At 55.4% G+C, this 18179-nt stretch overlaps 1 protein-coding gene across 2 annotated transcripts; it reads right to left on the bottom strand.

The window, feature by feature from the left end:
* Positions 1-4603: 4603 nt before the first annotated feature.
* CCL17 (C-C motif chemokine ligand 17) lies at positions 4604-15064 on the bottom strand. Of its 2 annotated transcripts, XM_008540912.2 has the most exons (6): positions 10668-10806; positions 9802-9913; positions 8410-8552; positions 7123-7224; positions 5476-5593; positions 4604-4892 (listed from the first exon to the last, which is right to left on the bottom strand). In XM_008540912.2, the coding sequence occupies exons 4-6, from the start codon at positions 7190-7192 to the stop codon at positions 4772-4774; spliced, it is 309 nt and encodes a 102-aa protein (XP_008539134.2). In that variant the 5' UTR covers positions 7193-7224; positions 8410-8552; positions 9802-9913; positions 10668-10806; the 3' UTR covers positions 4604-4771. The 2 variants fall into 2 exon arrangements, with proteins under 2 accessions (XP_008539134.2, XP_070468041.1); XM_070611940.1 differs by lacking the exons at positions 8410-8552; positions 9802-9913; positions 10668-10806 and adding an exon at positions 14916-15064.
* Between the last annotated feature and the right edge of the window lie 3115 nt (positions 15065-18179).

The following is an 18179-nucleotide window of genomic DNA, read 5'->3' as shown; positions in this document are numbered from 1 at the left end:
CAGATCACTTTTTTTATTGAGGTATAATACAATATTACATTAGTTTCAGTTGTACAACAGAATGATATGATGTATATCTTCCACAATAGTGTATATATTGCGAAATGATCACCACAATAAGTCTAGTCAACAGCGGTCGCTGCACATAGTTACAAATCTGTTTTTTCTTGTGATGAGAACTTTTAAGATTTACTCTGTTAGCAAGTTTCAGCAGTGTTAGAGACTAGTCGCCAGGCTGTCCATCACATTCCCAGGACTTATTTCTGTTATAACAAAGTTTGTGCCTTTGACCTCCTTCACCCATTTCTCTGCTCACTTTGTATTTCAACACGTGAGGTGTTACAGCTGTGAACCCCTTTACCATCTCTCTTCTGCCCTCCCCGAGGTGCTCTCCATCCTGAAGTCGATATACCTCCCGCCCGTCCCTGCTTTCATACTGTGACTTCAGAAAAGAGGTTGTATGAAATGTCCTTTTTTTTTTTTTGGTGAAATTTGCATAAGGTAAAATTCACCATTCTAAAGTGAACAATTCTGTGGCACTTAGTACTTCCACAGTGTTGTGCAACCATCATTTCTGTCTAGTGCCGAGCATTTCCATCCCGCCGTAAGGACCCCTGTGCCTGTCAGGCAGCTTCGCTCTGTCCCCCATCCCCCTGCCTCCGGTAACCGTTGGTCTGCGTTCTCCGTCTGTGGATTTGCCTCGTCTCGACATTTCATATAAATGGAATCTACAGGATGTGACCTTGTGCGTGTGGCCTCAGCACGTTTTCAAGGTTCATCCACATCGTAGCAGGTGTCAGTACTTCACTCCTTTCTAGGGCTGAATCCACTGCATGGATAGACCACAATTTCTTTATCCCTTGATCCCTTGATGGACATTCGGGCTGTTTCCAGCTTTCGGCTGTTGTGAACAGTGTGCTGTGAACATGGGCGTACAGGCACTAAACATGCCCTTTTAAGGCCTGGCCCCTCTGCTGGCCTGTGTCATCCCTGTCGTGTGCGGTGGCTTTGGAGATGGGCATGGGGAAGACCTGGGGTGTGGCAGTTTAACCGAGGAAACTGAAGATTTTCCAAGACTCTGGTCCCCTCAGGGCAACATGACAGGCAGAGAGCAGATGAAGCCCCCATTCTCTTGATTGGGTGCATCTTAAAATGGGTTAGAGAGGATCCAATTTCATCCTTTTATGGAGAAGTGGGCCCAGGAAAGTGAAGTGATTGGGTCCAGGCCCCACAGCCAGTCAGTGGCAAAGCAGAGCCAGAACAGGTCCTTGCCTCCTTGTGTTAAGATGTGCCTGTGGGATCTAAACTTACGTAGGTGACTGAGTGATGACACGGAGAGGCCAATGCCATTAAAGAATAATTTATTTCTTACATTTCCTGAGAGAAGGGGCCATGCCACACCACGCAGGGCAGAAGGGGAAGCCAAAGCCACAGACTTTCTCGGGGCCTCGGTGGGAAATGCGAGGCTGGGCAGGGGAGAGAACTGAGGATGGACCAGCGAGAATAGCTCCAGCGGGCTTTGGGGCCTAGAGGCTGTGCCTAGTTGTCTGGTGCCTGGCGCTGGTGATGGAGGGCAGGGGAAATATCGGTTTGGGGTGTGAGGACGTCAAGGAGGTGGGTGAGGGTACGCACTGGGGATTGGCTGGAGAGTTGGCAATCTGATATTTGCGCACCTGTGACAGCTGGATCGCAGGGGAGATGTGAACAACTTTGGCCATTGGTGCAGCCCTGTGATTAATGGACGCCAAAGAGACAAATGCGGAGTCTAGGAAAACACAGAACACCCCGGCCCAGCGCTTGGCACCGCCCAGTTCAGGAATTAGTAACCCTGCGAGTCCCCCAGCTTCTTCCTCCTTCCTTTCCAGCCACGAACCCCAGGCAGTGTGGTCGGTGGTTTCCTGGCCTCTGCTCCCCCAGGAGAAGGGCTGGCCCGCAGACACCCTGACTCGAGGCCGGAGCAGCCGCGACCGGTGCGGGGACCCCAGCCCCTGGCCTTGGAGTCGTGCGCATCCTTCTCCATCTTTATTTGGGGGCTGGAGCGCCCTCTAGTGGGCAATCGCAGAGCAACCCAATTCTAAATCCGGTCTGAGATGCGCCGAGGCCGGTCACGTTCCGGCGCTGGTCCCCGGGAGCTTCTCCTCCCCTACCGTGCCCCTCGTGCCCCCCCACCCCCGGGGCCTGGTGATTAAAATGTATAAATCAGATGTCCGCTATGCACAAAGCACTTTTTCCCCCTTATAAGTGATTCGGATACTGTGTTGCCTGACCCAGATACCTCCCCAACATGCAAGCGGCTATAATTACAGGGGCAGAGTGTGGTGAAGATTTGGCTGAGGGGAGAGCACGGGGCTGGCCGAGGACAAAGAGGGGGATCAAATGCAACCAAGGAGACCAGGGACGGCTTCCTGCAGGAGGTGCGGCCTTCGAGCTGAGCTCCGAAGAGGCCTGGATTTCAGACGTGGAAGCTGGGGAAGGAACAAGGAGGGGCCAGCGTCCTTCCCCACTCTTCCTCGTTGTCTGGTGCCTGCCCAGCCTCTTTCTTCCTTTCTCCCCATCACTAGTCATAGGGAGTTTCCAAGTCACGGTTCCTTAAAATGGCCCCTTCCCAGGGGAACACGGTGGCTGGTCCCATCCCCTGCAGCTCTCCCCATCCACCTTGCACCCTGATCCTGCTTTTAAACACTTGGATTCTGAATCCTGCGTTTTGTTGCTAGTCCTGGATCCGCCTCTCTCATGTGGAAGGACCTTTAAGCCTCGCCCCTGCAGGCTTGCTCTGGGGGCCCCCTGGCAACGCCCCAGCTCCTCACCGTCCTCCACAGCAGCTCTGCTTATGTGAGTTTACAGTATGGGCCTCTGAGGAAGGTGCCGCTAGGACGAAAAGCTGCGGCTTCTCTTAAGACAACTTTGCAATGCGCTGGACTGAATGCGTGTCCTCTGAGTGTCTTTCCGGCTCTGGCCTGCAGGGTGGGGGGCCGGGCCCCAGCCCTTGCTCTCCTTTGCTGTCACAGAGGCTCCTTCTTCCCTGCCCCCCCATTTCTGAGGTCATCCTCCCCCACCTCCCTCTTCCCCACCCCACCATGGATCCAGACAACACATTTCCACAAAGAACTTGGACTGGGCTGTCGACTGGGTCCGAGGCAGTTGTTCGAGGGATACTCCTTGGGATGAGGGCAGGGGAAGAGTCCCCGTGTGGCTCATGAGACCCTGGGATCACAGAGAAGACGGTTCCTCGCCACCGTCAGCCTCTTTATGATTGTTGTTTTTTATTCCTTCCCCTCCTATAAAATGGGCTTGGGTCTGTCATCTGGCCTGCAGTAAGACAAATGGACACAAGGGGGCAGCAGGAGGCAAAAGCTTTGCCTGAAACTCCCAATCGCAGCCCCCTCAAACCAGGGAGGTCACAGAATCTTAGGGAGAGGAGGACCCGGTGCGTCTGCCCCCAGGCTGCATCCCAGAGAGAGAAGCCGCGAGTCCACAGCTGGACAGGAGAGTGAGACAGAACTAGAATCTGAAGACTTGGACTCTTTGCCCCCGTGCACGTGATGGCTCCAGACCTGAGCTGGGCTGGACAGAGGCTCTGGGGGTGAGGGGTCCATGACCTCCCGGTCCCCATCTTTATGAGCATGTGGGCTGCGGGATCCCCAGGGCGGCTCACGGAGCTCCCAGTCTAATGAGGGAGTCAGGACTGACAGACCCACACAGGAGTCACTGGGATAACAACCCCCATGGGAGCTGGAGGGATGGGAGCAGGAGTCAGGCGGCCAGCTGTTCTCGGGGAGGGCTTCCTGGAGGCTGGCTTGGGCTGAGGCTGGGTGGGACGTCTGTGCTGTGACGGCCGGCCGGGGCTCACACTTCAGGTCAGGAGGAACCCTGGGGCGGCCTGACTGGAGCGGGAGATGAGGGCTGGGAACAGTGGGAGATGGAGCTGGAGCGGGCCAAGGCTCAGACCGCAGACCTCCCGAAAGCAGGCCAAGGCCCTGGCGTGGCCGAGCGGCCTGGAGCCTGAGCTGGCAGAGGGAGAGCGCAGGTGGAGCTGGGCCTTGCAAAGATTCTCTGGGCCAGCTGGACCGCAGTGTGTGCTGGGGGACTGAGAGGTGGGCCAGAGTTGGGAAGGGGCTGCAGGAACCCCCAGCCAGGGAGCTCCCCCAGCACTGGGCGGAACTCCTGCCAAGGAAGGGTCCTGGAAACTTTTGTGGAATTGATCAGATGCTTAAGGGGAAGTGTGTCCTCAGCTTTGCCTTGGGCAGGGGATCACAGATGAGGATAGGGGCTGGTCTGGGCCGAGACTGGGGGACCTCAGGGGCAGATGAGATGAGACTGGATGGGAGAGAATCCAGATGGCCCTTCCAAGAACCCCTCCCTGCCAGCACACAGCACAGAGGAGGGTCCACCGAGCCTCTTGTGTACCCTGCCCTGCTCGTCCCCCTCCACCCACCCCTGCCTGGGCCCCCTCACCAGGGCCACCCCTCACTCGAGTGTGGGCTGTGGCAGCCATGTCCCCCTCTCAGCCTCAGTTTCCCTTTCTGACCTGGACATGGCAGGACCAGACATTCTCTGAGGACCCTTCCAGTGTGACAGGCCGGGGTGGACAGAACACATTGACTCAGACTAAGGAAGAGACTTTAATCTGGGCCTTTTCAGGCCACGGTTCCAGTTTAGAAAAGGGGACAGGGGTCCTCTTTGTCCTCGTAGGGCTTCCACTGGACACAGGCAGCTTGGGGTCGGGGCAGTGAACACTGAGGCCAGAAGTCTGCAAACGGTCCAGGGGAAATCAGGACTCCTGGATGATGAGGCCCTGGGACTTCGTGCTGCTTTCTAAGTATCTGATTGCCTTCATCACCTTCGTGTCCTTGGGGTCTGAACAGACGGACCTGCCCAGGATAGTTCTAAAGCTACACAGAGGGAGAAAACTGTCAGGGGCTGCGGGGCGTGAATGCTTGTGGAGCCCTGGAGCAGCCTCAGCCTGCGCTGACCAGGAGTTGCCTGAAGTCACACGGCCTCAGTGGCAAATCTGGGACATCAGGCTGATTCTTGACCCTTACAAGGTCCCTACCAGTCCTGGCGCTCCCAGGAGGACCTCCTGTCCCCCACCTCAGACTGCCCACGCCCACCTACAGCCTGGGAACTAGGTGGAGCATGTGAGGGGCCTGGCACTCGAGCGCTTCTCCGGCTCAGGCCCAGGTGGGGGAAAGTGACCGCATTGGCAGCTAACTTCCCGTGTGACATGGGCTGTCCTGTGTCTCTCAGGGCCTCAGTTTTCCCATAAATCAATAGAAAGGGGGGCCTCACCACCTGGGGCCTTTTGGGTCTCGCAGTGTGGGGAGCAGGAACCGCCCTGAGGAGCAGAGCCAGGGTGGTGAAGGGGATGAATCCCGCTCTCCGCTCTCCTCTCCCCAGGGGCTGTCCTGGAAGCCCCAGGGTCCTCCTTCTGTGCTCAGCTCCCATGAGCAGGGGGCGGGGGGAGGGTGGACTCACACGATGGCATCCTTGGGGCACTCCGGGGAGGTCCTGTACCAGGTGATCAGCCTCCTGAGGGGGATGACTCCCTTGAAGTACTCCAGACAGCACTCCCGGCCCACGTTGGTGGCTCGCGCTACAAAGAAGGACGGCAGGAGTGGGCGCACCTGTGAGCATCTGCATATGCGTGTCTGTGTGTGTGTGCGTCTATCTGTGTGTCTATGTGTGTGTGTTGTTGGGGGGAGCTCTTGTGGGGGAGTCTGCGAGTGTGTTTCTGTGTGGGGAGTATGTGAATGGGGTCTATACGTGTGTGTGTGTGTGTGTGTGTGTGCGCACATTTGTGTGTGGGAGATCTGTGTGTGTGTGATTGGGGCCTGTGTATTTGCATGTGTGTGTGCATGCATGTATCTGTGTGTGCTTGAGGGAGCCTGTGCATGCTTATTTGCGTGTCTCTGTGTATGTGTCTGTGTGTGGCGCACACTCAGATACCAGCCCCGAGTCACCAAGTGTTTGCTCCGGGCCAGGCTCTGGGTTGACCTTTCCCCACTGCAGCCTTTCTCCCAGCCGGTCCTCACAGCGCACCTGGAGGCAGGTGCTAGCCCTGCCCCATTCTACAGATGCGAAAATGGAGGCCCGAGGGGTGAGGACACTTTCCAAGGCTCAGTTTCCCTCTCCTGCCTTTACGCTGATCCCCTCATTGTACATAGGACTCTTTAATAAAACGGAGGCTGACATCTGGAGAATTGTTCATTTTCCACCGTCAGAACACAGTCACAGTCGCTGCCTCAGGACCATCGCAGTGCAAGATGTGCAAGGATTTTGTCCGTCACCAGGCCAGTCCCCAAGCACTGGGGTGGCAGCATTGTCACCATCCTCATCATCTCCATCAGCATCCCTCTCCACATCATCTTCATCACCACCATCATCCTCCTTCTCCCCATCATCACTATCGTCATCCTTCTCCACATCATCACTATCGTCATCCTTCTCCCCATCATCACTATCGTCATCCTTCTCCCCATCATCACTATCGTCATCCTTCTCCCCATCATCACTATCGTCATCCTTCTCCCCATCATCACTATCGTCATCCTTCTCCCCATCATCACTATCGTCATCCTTCTCCACATCATCACTATCGTCATCCTTCTCCCCATCATCACCATCATCCTCCTTCTCCCCATCATCACTATCGTCATCCTTCTCCACATCATCACCATCATCCTCCTTCTCCCCATCATCACTATCGTCATCCTTCTCCACATCATCACCATCATCCTCCTTCTCCCCATCATCACTATCGTCATCCTTCTCCACATCATCACCATCATCCTCCTTCTCCCCATCATCACTATCGTCATCCTTCTCCCCATCATCACTATCGTCATCCTTCTCCACATCATCACCATCATCCTCCTTCTCCCCATCAGCACTATCGTCATCCTTCTCCCCATCATCACCATCATCATCCTTCTCCCCATCATCACCATCATTGCCATCATTTTGCTTTGAATGCCTCCCTCAAAATCCTATTGCTGCCGGCCTCTCACATCTTTGTAGGGATGCAAATAATACATAACATGTGTGTGTTGCTGCTGTGGTCTGGGTCCCCCACCCCTCCTCTCCTGGTGTCCCTTCCTCGGGCCTCCTCTCCTCTGCTCTCACCTGCGTGGGTGACCTGCAGAGAAGCCCCCAGGAGGAGGGCGACCAGGAACAGCATCTTCAGTGGAGTCATGGTGCTGGAGTCCAGGAGTGGGTCCCTCTGCTCTGTGGTGACAAGGCGGAGAGCCAAGCGTGGAGGTGACCTATTTAACCTCTGTGGGGATCCTGCCCGCCTCCTGTCACCTCCCCCTCCATCCTTCCCTAGACCAGTGGAGTTCCAAGAATTTGAGATGATTCAGCAGAAGTCCAGTCTTGGAATGTTTGTGGCTTTACAGAGAATGGACACTCGACTGGGGACGGAGGTGGGGTGTGTGTGACCAGGGGCCACGACAATGACACACTTCTCCTTTCACAGGGGACATTTCTTGGTTCCTCTATTAGCAAAGCCAAAAAGCCTCCATCCTAACCTGGTTTTGTCCCTGCTCTGAGGCTGGTGAGCCTTCTTTGTGCACGGTGCCCGGGGGGGGGACAGCCAGGCAGGGGCCAAGGGAGGCTGCCTCCCCTGAGCCCGAAGGAGCTGCAAGGTGCCAGGAAGGCCTCCCAGGGGTCTGCCGGCTGCATGGCAGATGGGCACCTCTCTGCAGGTAGGGCCACAGCTCCAGCTCCTGCTAAGAAAGCCTGGAGGCACAGACAGCTTTGGTGGTGGGTCCTTCCCCATCCTGGGCCCTGAACCACAGAAGGCCAGAGCCCGACAGGTTTTGATCACCATTTCGTCCAAATTTGCACTTCCGTAGTTTGGGAAGCCAAATTCCCCCACGTGGGGTGACTCAATCTAGGCTGCAGAACAGAATGAAAGGCCCGGTGAGCGATGATGCCTCCAGCTCCTAGCAGAGCCACGTCTGCACTGGACACATGCGCCCGAGCCAAGCCCTGAGCAGACGTTCCACAGACCCCATGGGCCGCAGCATCACTGCATCACAGCATCGGTCCCCTGGCCACCAGAGAAAATGACCATTTTTCTGCTTAGGGCTCCCCAGGCCAGATCATGGGAGTCCCTTAACTAGGAGGAGAGTCCCATGCCCGCCTCCAAGTGGGCAGCATCTTTGATTCTGCACGTGGGATCTAGGCCTGGCTCCAGCCTGTCCCTGAGTGACCAGGGGCAGCTCAGAATGACACCTGGCCCTGGAACATGGTGTCAGGTGCATTTGGTGCTGTCACAGTCAGCTCTGTGTTAATCATGGAGCCTTATTAAAATTGCATCCCTAGCGAGGATAACACCAGCAGGTGCTGTTTGCTGAGACGCGACTCCACCAGGGGCAGTACTCAGACGGTAAGCTCGTCAGTCCTCACCAGGAATCTGGGAGAGGAAACCACGACAGCGGGCTGGATCATGGGAGGGAAAGGCCAGGTGCAACTCTTCCCGCAGGGCCACCTTGGGAGGCTGGGGCTGCTTCACTTCCTGGAGGGGGTGCCTCCTGTCACGGCAGAACCTTCTGGGAGCAGAATCCTTTGTCACAGCCTTGCTGTGTGACCTTGGGCAGCTCATAGATGCTCTCTGCACCCCCGTTTCCTCACTTATAGAAGAGTGTTTGGACCATCCGAGGGGGGCCTGCCAAGATGGTAAATCTGAGAAAGATGGGGTCCTGCCTTACTGGGCCTCACACCAGCATTCCTCTGCTTCTTTTAGAGTCATATCACCTGCCAGAGACCCCCTAACCCCGCCCACTTCTCAAGCCACCACCGGGGAGGGTTCTTGGCCCCCAGCCTGTCCCCGGGGTGGGCTTCCATATGCACGTGCAGCAGAGGGGGCTGGTGCGGAGTGGGGCCTTCCTGCCTCTGCTCATCTTTGGTGCCAGCTTCCTGCAGAAGGGGTGCGATCTGCAGCCCAGACAGAGCAGCCCCCAGCTGGCCCCATCCTGCTGAGTCAGAGGAGGCCGGGCTGGGCTGGGGAAAGGGTGCTGCTGCCCTCAGCCACCCTGGCCAGGGAGAGGGAAGCTCTGGCCCGAAAACAGAGCCTTGGGCCCCGAGGAGCAGCAAACGCCCAGAGGTGCTTGGTAAGGGCCTGGGTCCCAGGAGGAGGCAGAGGGAGCGGGTCCCTGCTGAAGCTACCCCTCGTGGGGGGAGGGTCTCCTGACCCTCTGTTCTCCATGCCCTCTGCCCGGTGGCTAATGCCGTGTCTTGTGGCTTCTCCACCTGCCACAGGGGCCTCCACATGCTCCTCGGTGCAGGACAACAGGGGCTGTCACGAGGTTGATTGGCAGCTTTATTAATGGGGAGGCTGCCCCAGCCCCCACTGCTGGGGAAACTCCCTGAGTGGGTTTCGCGTCTCCCCTTGTTCCGCCACAGACTCAGAAATTTTCTCTGGAAGAACCCAAATTCCCCTGTCCCTTCTAGGGAACAAGTTACAGTGGCAGGAGCAGAAAGTTCTGGACTAGCTCTGGGCTGGTGCAGCCTGCTGGCAGGGAGGGGAACAGAGCAGCAGACAAGCCAGTGAGCACATGCTGTGTGCCCGGTGCTGTGGGGAGGGCAGAAGCCAGACACAGCCCCCGCCCTTGGGGGGGCGATTCTCCACAGCGAGATCGGGAAGGGGAGCAAGGCCTGGCCCCGCGTAGGAACGTCCAGGTGAGCTAAAGGGCCCCAGGGTCCAGAGCAGGGAGAGGTTGCTTCTGGCCAAGAGAACTTGGAAGGCTGCCTGGAGGTGGTGGCCAGTGAGCTGGGTCTTGTGGGTGGGAGAGTTCTTACCAGGACAAGGGGGCAGGCATGTCACACGAGGGAAGCTCTTAGCACAGGAGCAGAGGAGGCAGGTGCAGAGGTGAGTGAGGGAAACGGCATGGAACTCTGGTGGGGAGATGGCCTGGATGTGACACGGAGACAGTAGACTCTGTGAGGACAGGGTCGTGTCCCCCACTGTGTGCATCCCCGGGACTGGTGCACAGTGTGCTTCCAATGAGGCTTGACTGAGGAGGAGGGGACTGTAGAGGACCGAGGAAGAGGAGGTGAGACTGAGGGGGAACCTGGGGGGAAACCGTGGAGGGCTGGACGCACCTCTCAGCCTCGCCTGGGAGGCAGGGAGACCAGGGACATTTCTGAGGTGGTTTCCTTGCTGGGAATTAACCGCCTTCCTTCTCCTTGGTTCTCCTAGCTTTGAAATGGATTCCAAGGGACCTTCCAGATGGAATGTCCTGAAGCCTGGGCCTGTGATAAGGGCCTCGAGAGACCTCTATGGTGCTGTGCGGACTCTGGGACTCAGAGGCCCACCAGGGGAATCAGGAAGGCTCCCTGGAGGAGGTGGCAGTGAGGCAGAGCTCTGTGGAGGGCGGCAGGGGAGAGGTGCTCTAGTACCCGCACCCCCACCACACTTTAGCCTGAAGGAGCTGACCACCGGATTCTGGGTCCTTCACCCAGGAAGGGAGGGAGGGGGGTTCCTGTCCCACCTCTGGCTCTACAGGGGGCTGAGGTGGAATCAGGGATGCTGCTATCACAACCCCAAGAACTTAGTCCGGAGCCACAGTGCAGAGGGCGGGGTACTGGAGTGGAAGCTCTTTATCGTCTTCAAATTACACATGACAGTTGTCACTGGGTGGCAGAAGTTGTCACCCAGGTCACACCTGTATCATCTGAGGCTGCAGGAGGTGCGATGACTGGCCCGGGTCTCCCGGAGCATCTCGGTGAGGATCTAGCATTTTATCCACTCAGCTCCATCCTCCCACAGCTGAAGCCAGATCCGTCCTGCCCTGCTCGCGGGGGCTGTGAGCGAAGGTCCTAAATGTTATCTCCATCCCCCAGCCTCGAAACGTGTCCCCCTCCGCTGTCCCAAGGGCCTGATGTACTCTCTGATGAGTCAGTAATTCCTGACAGACTGCAGGTCGGCTCGATTCCTCAGGTCAGGAACACCAGGCTCACCCCTGCCCCGGGCTCTCTGTCACCGCCCACGTTCAGTCAATCGGCACACCACGTTGAGTTAGCCACGTAGATGGTCTTGAATCCATCTACTCCTCGCCATCCACATGCCCACCCGCTCCATCTCTCTGCCGGACCGCCGCCCCACATTCGTCTCCCGACGACCAGCCCCTCAGTCTGTCCTCCTCTTTAAAGCCTAGAGATTTTTCCAAAACACAAACCTGAGCAAGGCTCTCCTTTCCCCACATCCTTCAATACCTCCCCATTGCCCTCAGGACGAAGTCCAGGTTCCTGCCGACTTCTCCAGCCTCAACTTTTGTCCCCAGCCCACCACCCACCACACCGCTTTGTTCCGGCCACGTGCACCTTCTTTCAGTTCCTCGAAAATGCCAGGCTCTCACTGACACCCAGGGCTTCGTACAGGCTGTTCCCTCTGTCTAGAATATTCTCTCCTGCCCACCACCACTTCCTTTCACTCCTACCCTCCTTCAGATTAAACCTGAAACCCTCACTTCCTCCCTTCTGCCCCCTCCTTCCTCTGTGCCCACAGGTCATCGACTTCTCTCTCTCTGTGATGCTCTGTTCACATTGCACGGCGATTGCTGGCTTGTCTGCTGGGTCTTACACAGAAGACCGTGGACTCCTTGAAAATACAGCAGTCCCCCCTTATCTGCGGGGGGTACATTTCAAGACCCCCCGTGGATGCTTGAAACTGCAGACAGTCCCAAATCCTATATATACTGTGTTTTTCCCATACATACATACCAGTGATAAAGGTTAATTTATAAATTAGACACAGCGAGAGAATAACAGTGATAACTAATAATAAAATAGGACAATTATAACAATATATTGTCATAAAAGTTATCATAGATCTTAGCAACCTCAGCATTTGATTTTTTTCATTCCTTATTAAGTGGAGAACTTTTATCTTTTCACTTAAAGGAAGCACTTTATGGCTTCTCTTTGGCATATCTGAATTGCCAGCATCACTACTCTTGCACTTTGGGGCCATTATTATGTAAAATAAGGGTTACTTGAACTCAAGCACTACAATACGGCGACAGTTGATCTGATCACCCAGACAGCTCCTAAGTGACTGACGGGCCAGTAGTGTACACAGCGTATACATCGTGGATATGTTGGACAGAGGGATGATTCATGTCAGGGTGTGATGGAGCAGGAAGCTGCGAGATTTCATCACGCTGCTCAGAACAGCATGCAATTTCAAACTTATAATTGCTTATTTCTGGAATTTTCTGTTTAATATTTTTGGACCTTGGTTGACCACAGGTAACTGAAACCATGGAGAGTGAAACTGAGGATGAGGGGGGGACTACTGAAGGATCTCTTTTGTGTCCCAACTTGTACCCCCAGGACTCAGCACCCAGGAAGTGCCCAATAATATATGGTTATTGAATGGATGAAGAGGTGGACGGTTGGATGGGTGGGTAAACGGATGAATAGATGAGGGATGGTGGGTAATGGATGAAGGATGAGTAAATGGATGGATATATGGTTGGATGGATGGATGGAAGGATGAGTGAGTGGGTTGGTGGATGATGGATGGATGGATGGATGGACACTTACAAATTTCTGAACTACAGCTTGGGTCCAGCTTACATTCTATCTCAGGGACTCCTTCAGCCAAGAACCAATTATTTTTGATCCAATGTGCCCACCAGTTCACGAGACACACCTGACCCTTCCTGTCACGGATGAAGCAGAAGAACCCAACCAAGGCCCTCGTTGACTCTTTTCCCACCTAGTTTACAACTTCCTTGTGAGTCATGACCATTTCTTGCCCTCTGCCAAACCTAAATTGCTTCAGCTATGGCTTCGATCTCATTCATTCTTCATCCCAGAAGGGCCTCCTTTCCTCTGTCACACCCCCACCTCCTGGCTCTTCACACTCTTCCGTCTCACGGTCCCCTTCTCTTCTACTGACGACACGATCCAGGTTCTCTCCTTCCATAGAACCACTCCTTGACCCCAACACCCTTCCCTCCCAACACCCAACACTCTGTCTTCTTATTTCTCCTTTCACTTATGACTAAACTTCTGCAATGTGTGGTCTCCCACTACCACTTCCTCTCTGCCCACATGTGATTAAATTCTTAGCAATGTGGCTTCTGGCCCTGACTTTCTGGGTCCCTCAACTCCTGCATGGCCACTCCCTGAACTTCCCATCCCCTCACAAAGGGCAGTGTGGGGCAGTGGTTACCAGCAGATGCTCTGGAAGCGCTATGTACAGCCCTGGGTCCCTCTTCTACCTGCTCCAGGTTGTGTGACCAAGATCAGGTCTCTGGACCTCACTGTCCTCATCTGTACAATGGGCATGTTGATAGATGCTCCTTCCTGGTGTTGCTGGGAAAATTAACTGAGATGATGTATGTAAATTTCTGGTTTCTAGCTGGCTCGATGAATCTCCTTGTCATCACTAGGAACTGAGTTCCCTCCCTGACGTTCCTCCCCTGGGATTCAGGACCTAGGCCCTCCCTGAGCTCTCTGTGGCCTCTTCTTCTCAGTAACATCCCTGAGCTCTCACCACGGGCTGGGAGGGCCCTCAGCAGTTCCATCTATTAGTTTACTTTGTCCTCACGATGGCCGGATGTGAGAACTATTATTATCTATGTTTACAAATGAGGAAACTAGGGGCCAGCCACAGTGGTTAAGACACTGGTCCACGGGCACACACAGCTAGCAAGTGGCAGAAGCAACCCCAGGGTTGGTTTTTGCCTCATGCAACCCTCTCTCCCTCCCTGACGTCATCCACTCAGGCCTTTGACCTCGGGATGGACGCTTCCTAACTCTCCATCCCCAGCCCTACCAGTCACCATCAAACACGCCCACCTGGCCCCCGCCTCGTCCTCTGGCCTCCTCTTGCCTGCACTCTCAGACCCTTAGCTCTCTCTGCCTTGCAGTCTAGCCAGCTCTGTGCAGCTCTGTCACCCACCCTTGACTGTGGGCTCCTGAGAAGAAGAAATCTGGCCCCTCATGCTTCACTCAGCCCCCAAAACACGAAGAGCAGGACCAAGCTCCCTCTCAATCAACTTCCCTTTCTTCTGTCCTGGCCAACATTATTCCCCACCTCCTCGTCGGCCCCACTGGTTGGAAACCTTGACTCATTCCTCACCATCAGCCCCCACATGGCATCAGGCACAGACTCGGCTCAGCGACGACATCTTCAGGCCATCCTCAGCTTCCTCACTTCCTCCTCATTTCCACTGGCTCAACCCGAATCTTTCACACCCAGACAGTATCAATGGCTTCCGGGCCTATTTCCTCCTCTCTGGTTTTCCTGATGCCGCCAGCCTACAGGCCCGTGTGTGACGGGTCTTTCTCAAGGGCTGCTCTGACTACATACTGGCCCCCTCAAGAACTGTCAATGGCTCCCTGCTCCCTTCCCACACCACTGGAAACTCTTCCTGCCAGTCTTTAAGCCTGCCATCAATCGGGTCCATCCTTCCCTATTCGGCCTCATTTTGCAGCTCCCCAGTGTTCAACCTCTGCAAGGATCAGAGTGTTCCCTCACTATGGGACCTGGTTTGCTGCTCCTGTCTTCTTCTTTTCTGGGTTATCCACTCCCACTGCCAAAGCAAATTCTATCCATTTCTCACATATGACATGCCATAAAGACATTAAGCAAGGGGGTCACTGTGGAGGCGAGGGGCTAGGGGCAAAGACTCAGCAGGTAATCCGGGTTTGAATTCAGCTGTGCCACCAATGAGTTATGAGACTTCGAGCGAGTTACTTCTCTCCGAGCCTCAGTTTCCACATCTGCAAAATGAAAGTAACACTTGTAACTCTATTAGAAGGCCTCAGTTCGCATCAACCGCCTTAGTGCCTATATCTGGCAAATAGTACGTGTTCCTGACTTTAAATGTCATCTGTACGCCAGTGACTCCCAAAATTCTTTCGAAAACTCCAGACTTGTAAACCAGCTGCCTACTCACCGTGTCGAACAGGCGTTTCAAACCCACCAAGTCCAAGGCTGAATTCCCGATGCCCATCCGCCCGCACGCCGGCTCCTCCTCTCTTCTCTGTCAGCCCCTTCCTTCCGGTTACTGGGGCCAGAAACCTGGGCGTCATCCTTGACGCCTCTCTCTTTCACCCCCCCACTTCCCATCTGTCAGGCGATCTCCTGGCTCTGCCTTCAGAATTCATCCAGAGCCCATTGTCTCTCCCCAGATTCCCACACTGCCTTCTGGAGGCCTCCCAGCCAGCCCCCAGCCTCCACCCTCGCCCCCTGCCATCTCTTCTCAGCACAGCAGCCGCAGGAGCCTGCGTCTCCTCAGTAAGAACATCCCTGTGAGCCTCCATCTCACCCGCAGGAAAAGCAGAAGCCCTTACAGTGACCAGAAGGCCCTGCCCGCTCTGCACCCTCCCCACCTCGCTTCCTCCGCTCCAGCTGGGTGGCCTCCTCGCTGTGCCTCAGCCAGCCAGACGTGCTCCTCCTCAGGATGTTGGCACCACTCATCTTTCAGCCTGGGATGTTCTTAGCCCAGATACCTGCGTGACTCACGCTGTCACCTCCTTCAAATCTCTGCTCAAATGTCACCTGTCAGTGAGGCCTACCCTGTTTAAAACTGCAGCCCACTCCCACCTCATCCTTGGCTCTATTTTTTCTTTTTCTTTTCTCCTGTAAGACTTGCCACCCTCTAATACTCTACAGCGCTGACTTACTTATTACGCCTGCCGTCTGTCGCCCGTCTCTCACGAGCAACCCCAGCCCCATCCCGTCCCGATGAAATGTAAATTCTGGGGACAGAGGGCTTTGCATCTTTTGTTGGTTGAAGTATATCCCCTGGTGTGTGGTGGCCCTCGACACACACTTGGTGAGCTCAGCGTTTGCATGAATCAGTGGCCGGTGCTGTTCCTGAGGCAGGAACACAAGCACTTCTCTTCAAGTCTCACTGTCACCCGTATATCGTCTCAACCCCTCTCATGCCTGGGCCTCAGCCGTTCACTCGGGCCCCCGCGCCAGCCCTGTCAATCAACTCCTTTACTCGCTGCTGGAGTCCAACCCTCTCTTCCCAGGGAGCATTTGCCCCTGCTTCCAAGTTCTCTCACAGGCAGGTCTTTGGTCTCCAGATGGCACTGGGACAAGTCAGGGCTGCACTGCTGGTGACCATGAAGGCTCACCCCTCAGGGTGCAACGCAGACCTTCCTGGAGAAGTCAGAGGTCAGTGGCAGTCTTCCCAGGGGGATGTGGGGGGGTGTCCTTCCTGCCACATCAGAGCCCTCAGGGTTCCCCGGAAGGCTTGTTCAGCACCAGGGTCAGAGCCAAGAGCCCAGCTTCCGGGAAGGAGAACATGGCACCCTTTCCAAGGACCTGGTGGATGGAGGGTCTCCCCGCATGCTGTCCAACCTCAGCCACTGCAAACGAGCCAGCAGGCACAGAGCCAGCGGCATTTGGCCATTTGACATGTGGCACAGCGCTGCCTGGATCAGGGCTCACCCGGTGGGGGCTGTGGCTGCTTCTGAGCAGGGCTCAGACCTGGAAAGCATGAGCCCCCTGGGGAGGCTGAGGCCCATTTCCCTTTCTAGAGAGAAGTTCACGCCTCAGCAGCCCTCTGGGCCCGGCCCAGACAGGCTGTGGCTTGTTCTCCCACACACAGGGGCTTTCCCCTCAACCCCACTGGGCTTACCACGGGTCCTACCTCCTTCCTGCCTTGCCTGGGCGCCTGTCAACTCTCCATATTCGTTGCATTTTTTTTTTTTTTTAAACGGAACTAAAACTATCAAATCCAGCTCCAAAAATAATTTAGTGTTTTTATTGGGATCCCATTGAACATATAGGTTTACTTAGAGAGCCCATCCATTTCCCATCTATTCCTTGAAGTCTTTCTCACCCATCCGACCCCTCCTGCCCCCGCCAGCTCCTCATTCCTGCCCTCCCCGTGGGGTGCAGGCTGGGGAGGGAGGTGGTTGGCTTGCCCCATTGTCTGAGGTTGGGTTCATTAAGGATGTGCTCCCAAAGGAGATGGGGAGGGGGAGAGGAACGAGGGCGGGGAAGGGATGGAAGCCTTGAGAGATGTGACCTCAAGCAAAGTCGTGGGGGTGGCTTCCCCCTGGCCCCCAGGGGCCCTAGAGTTCGAGTTAGAAATGAGAGCCGCTGGAGGGAGCGGGGCTGTGGGTGAGGCAGCGGCATTGCCAACCACACCTGGGTCCCCACCACCAGGCGAAGAGGTAAATATCCTGCTCACTGGGGCCCCTGTGCCTCGCCTCATCCATCCCTCAATGACCAAAGGACGCTGAACTGGGCGTCCATTAGTACCACGCACTTCTTCGTATTTTACTAACAAACGTGTGTCTGTCCTTAAACAACATACAGCAGTGCTTACGCATGTTTTTAAGCTTTATAGTAATACTATCCTGCTGTGTATGTTCTTGTACGTCTTGCAGTGTCGAACCTTGGGAGTCACGCCTGATGCCAGGTGCCAATGTGTTTCTTTCTTTTCACCGTTGTACGCTATTCCATACAGTAGCCACACCACAATTTACTAAAAAATTTAAAAAAGACGGAGGTCTCTGGAGTTGGACTGCCTGCTGGCTTAGTCACTTACTGGGCTGTGTGACTTTGGGTATGTTCCTTAATCTCTCTGTGCCTCGGCACTTCCATCTGGAAAATGGGGGTAATATTGGTAAGGCCCGTCTCAGAGCTGGGACATGGAGTAAGTGGGAAAATTCATTCAAAGGCTCACAGTGGTTGACAGGAACAGTGACCCTCACAAGGAGAAGGCCCGTGTCTTATTCATCGGAGTCTCTGGCAATGAATGAATGACTCTTCCCTTCCTCTTGCTCCCTGCCAGGGGGCGCGCTGTCTCTGGCCCTAACGCCCTGGAGAGAGGACCCGGGGCTACCTACCTGGCATCTCAGTGCTCACGTGGGCAGGACTCCAACTCCGTCAATCTGATAGTAGTCATGACAATACATAAAAACCAGGCAACAGGCCGCATGGGTAGAGATGAGAACCCGGGGTGAGGGGAGGGGGCAGCCCCAGGAAAACAGCCAGGCAGGCAGGGGCTCCCACGCTCTGAGACCCCTGAGATCCCCGGGCTGCAGACTCCCCCGCCACCTTCTGGCCCCTCTGGGGGTTTGGGGGACAATCAGAGCCTTCCTGGGGTCCTGGCTGGCCTGGGGAGCAAGTTCTTGGCCAGGACGTGATAGAGGATCAGAGGGTTTCAGGAGGGACTCACACACATCTTCACAGAAAG

Source organism: Equus przewalskii, chromosome 3, assembly GCF_037783145.1.
Source record: "Equus przewalskii isolate Varuska chromosome 3, EquPr2, whole genome shotgun sequence".
Taxonomy (NCBI): domain Eukaryota; kingdom Metazoa; phylum Chordata; class Mammalia; order Perissodactyla; family Equidae; genus Equus; species Equus przewalskii.
Note: the sequence above shows the minus strand (reverse complement) of the source record. Positions and strands in the feature narration are given on the sequence as shown.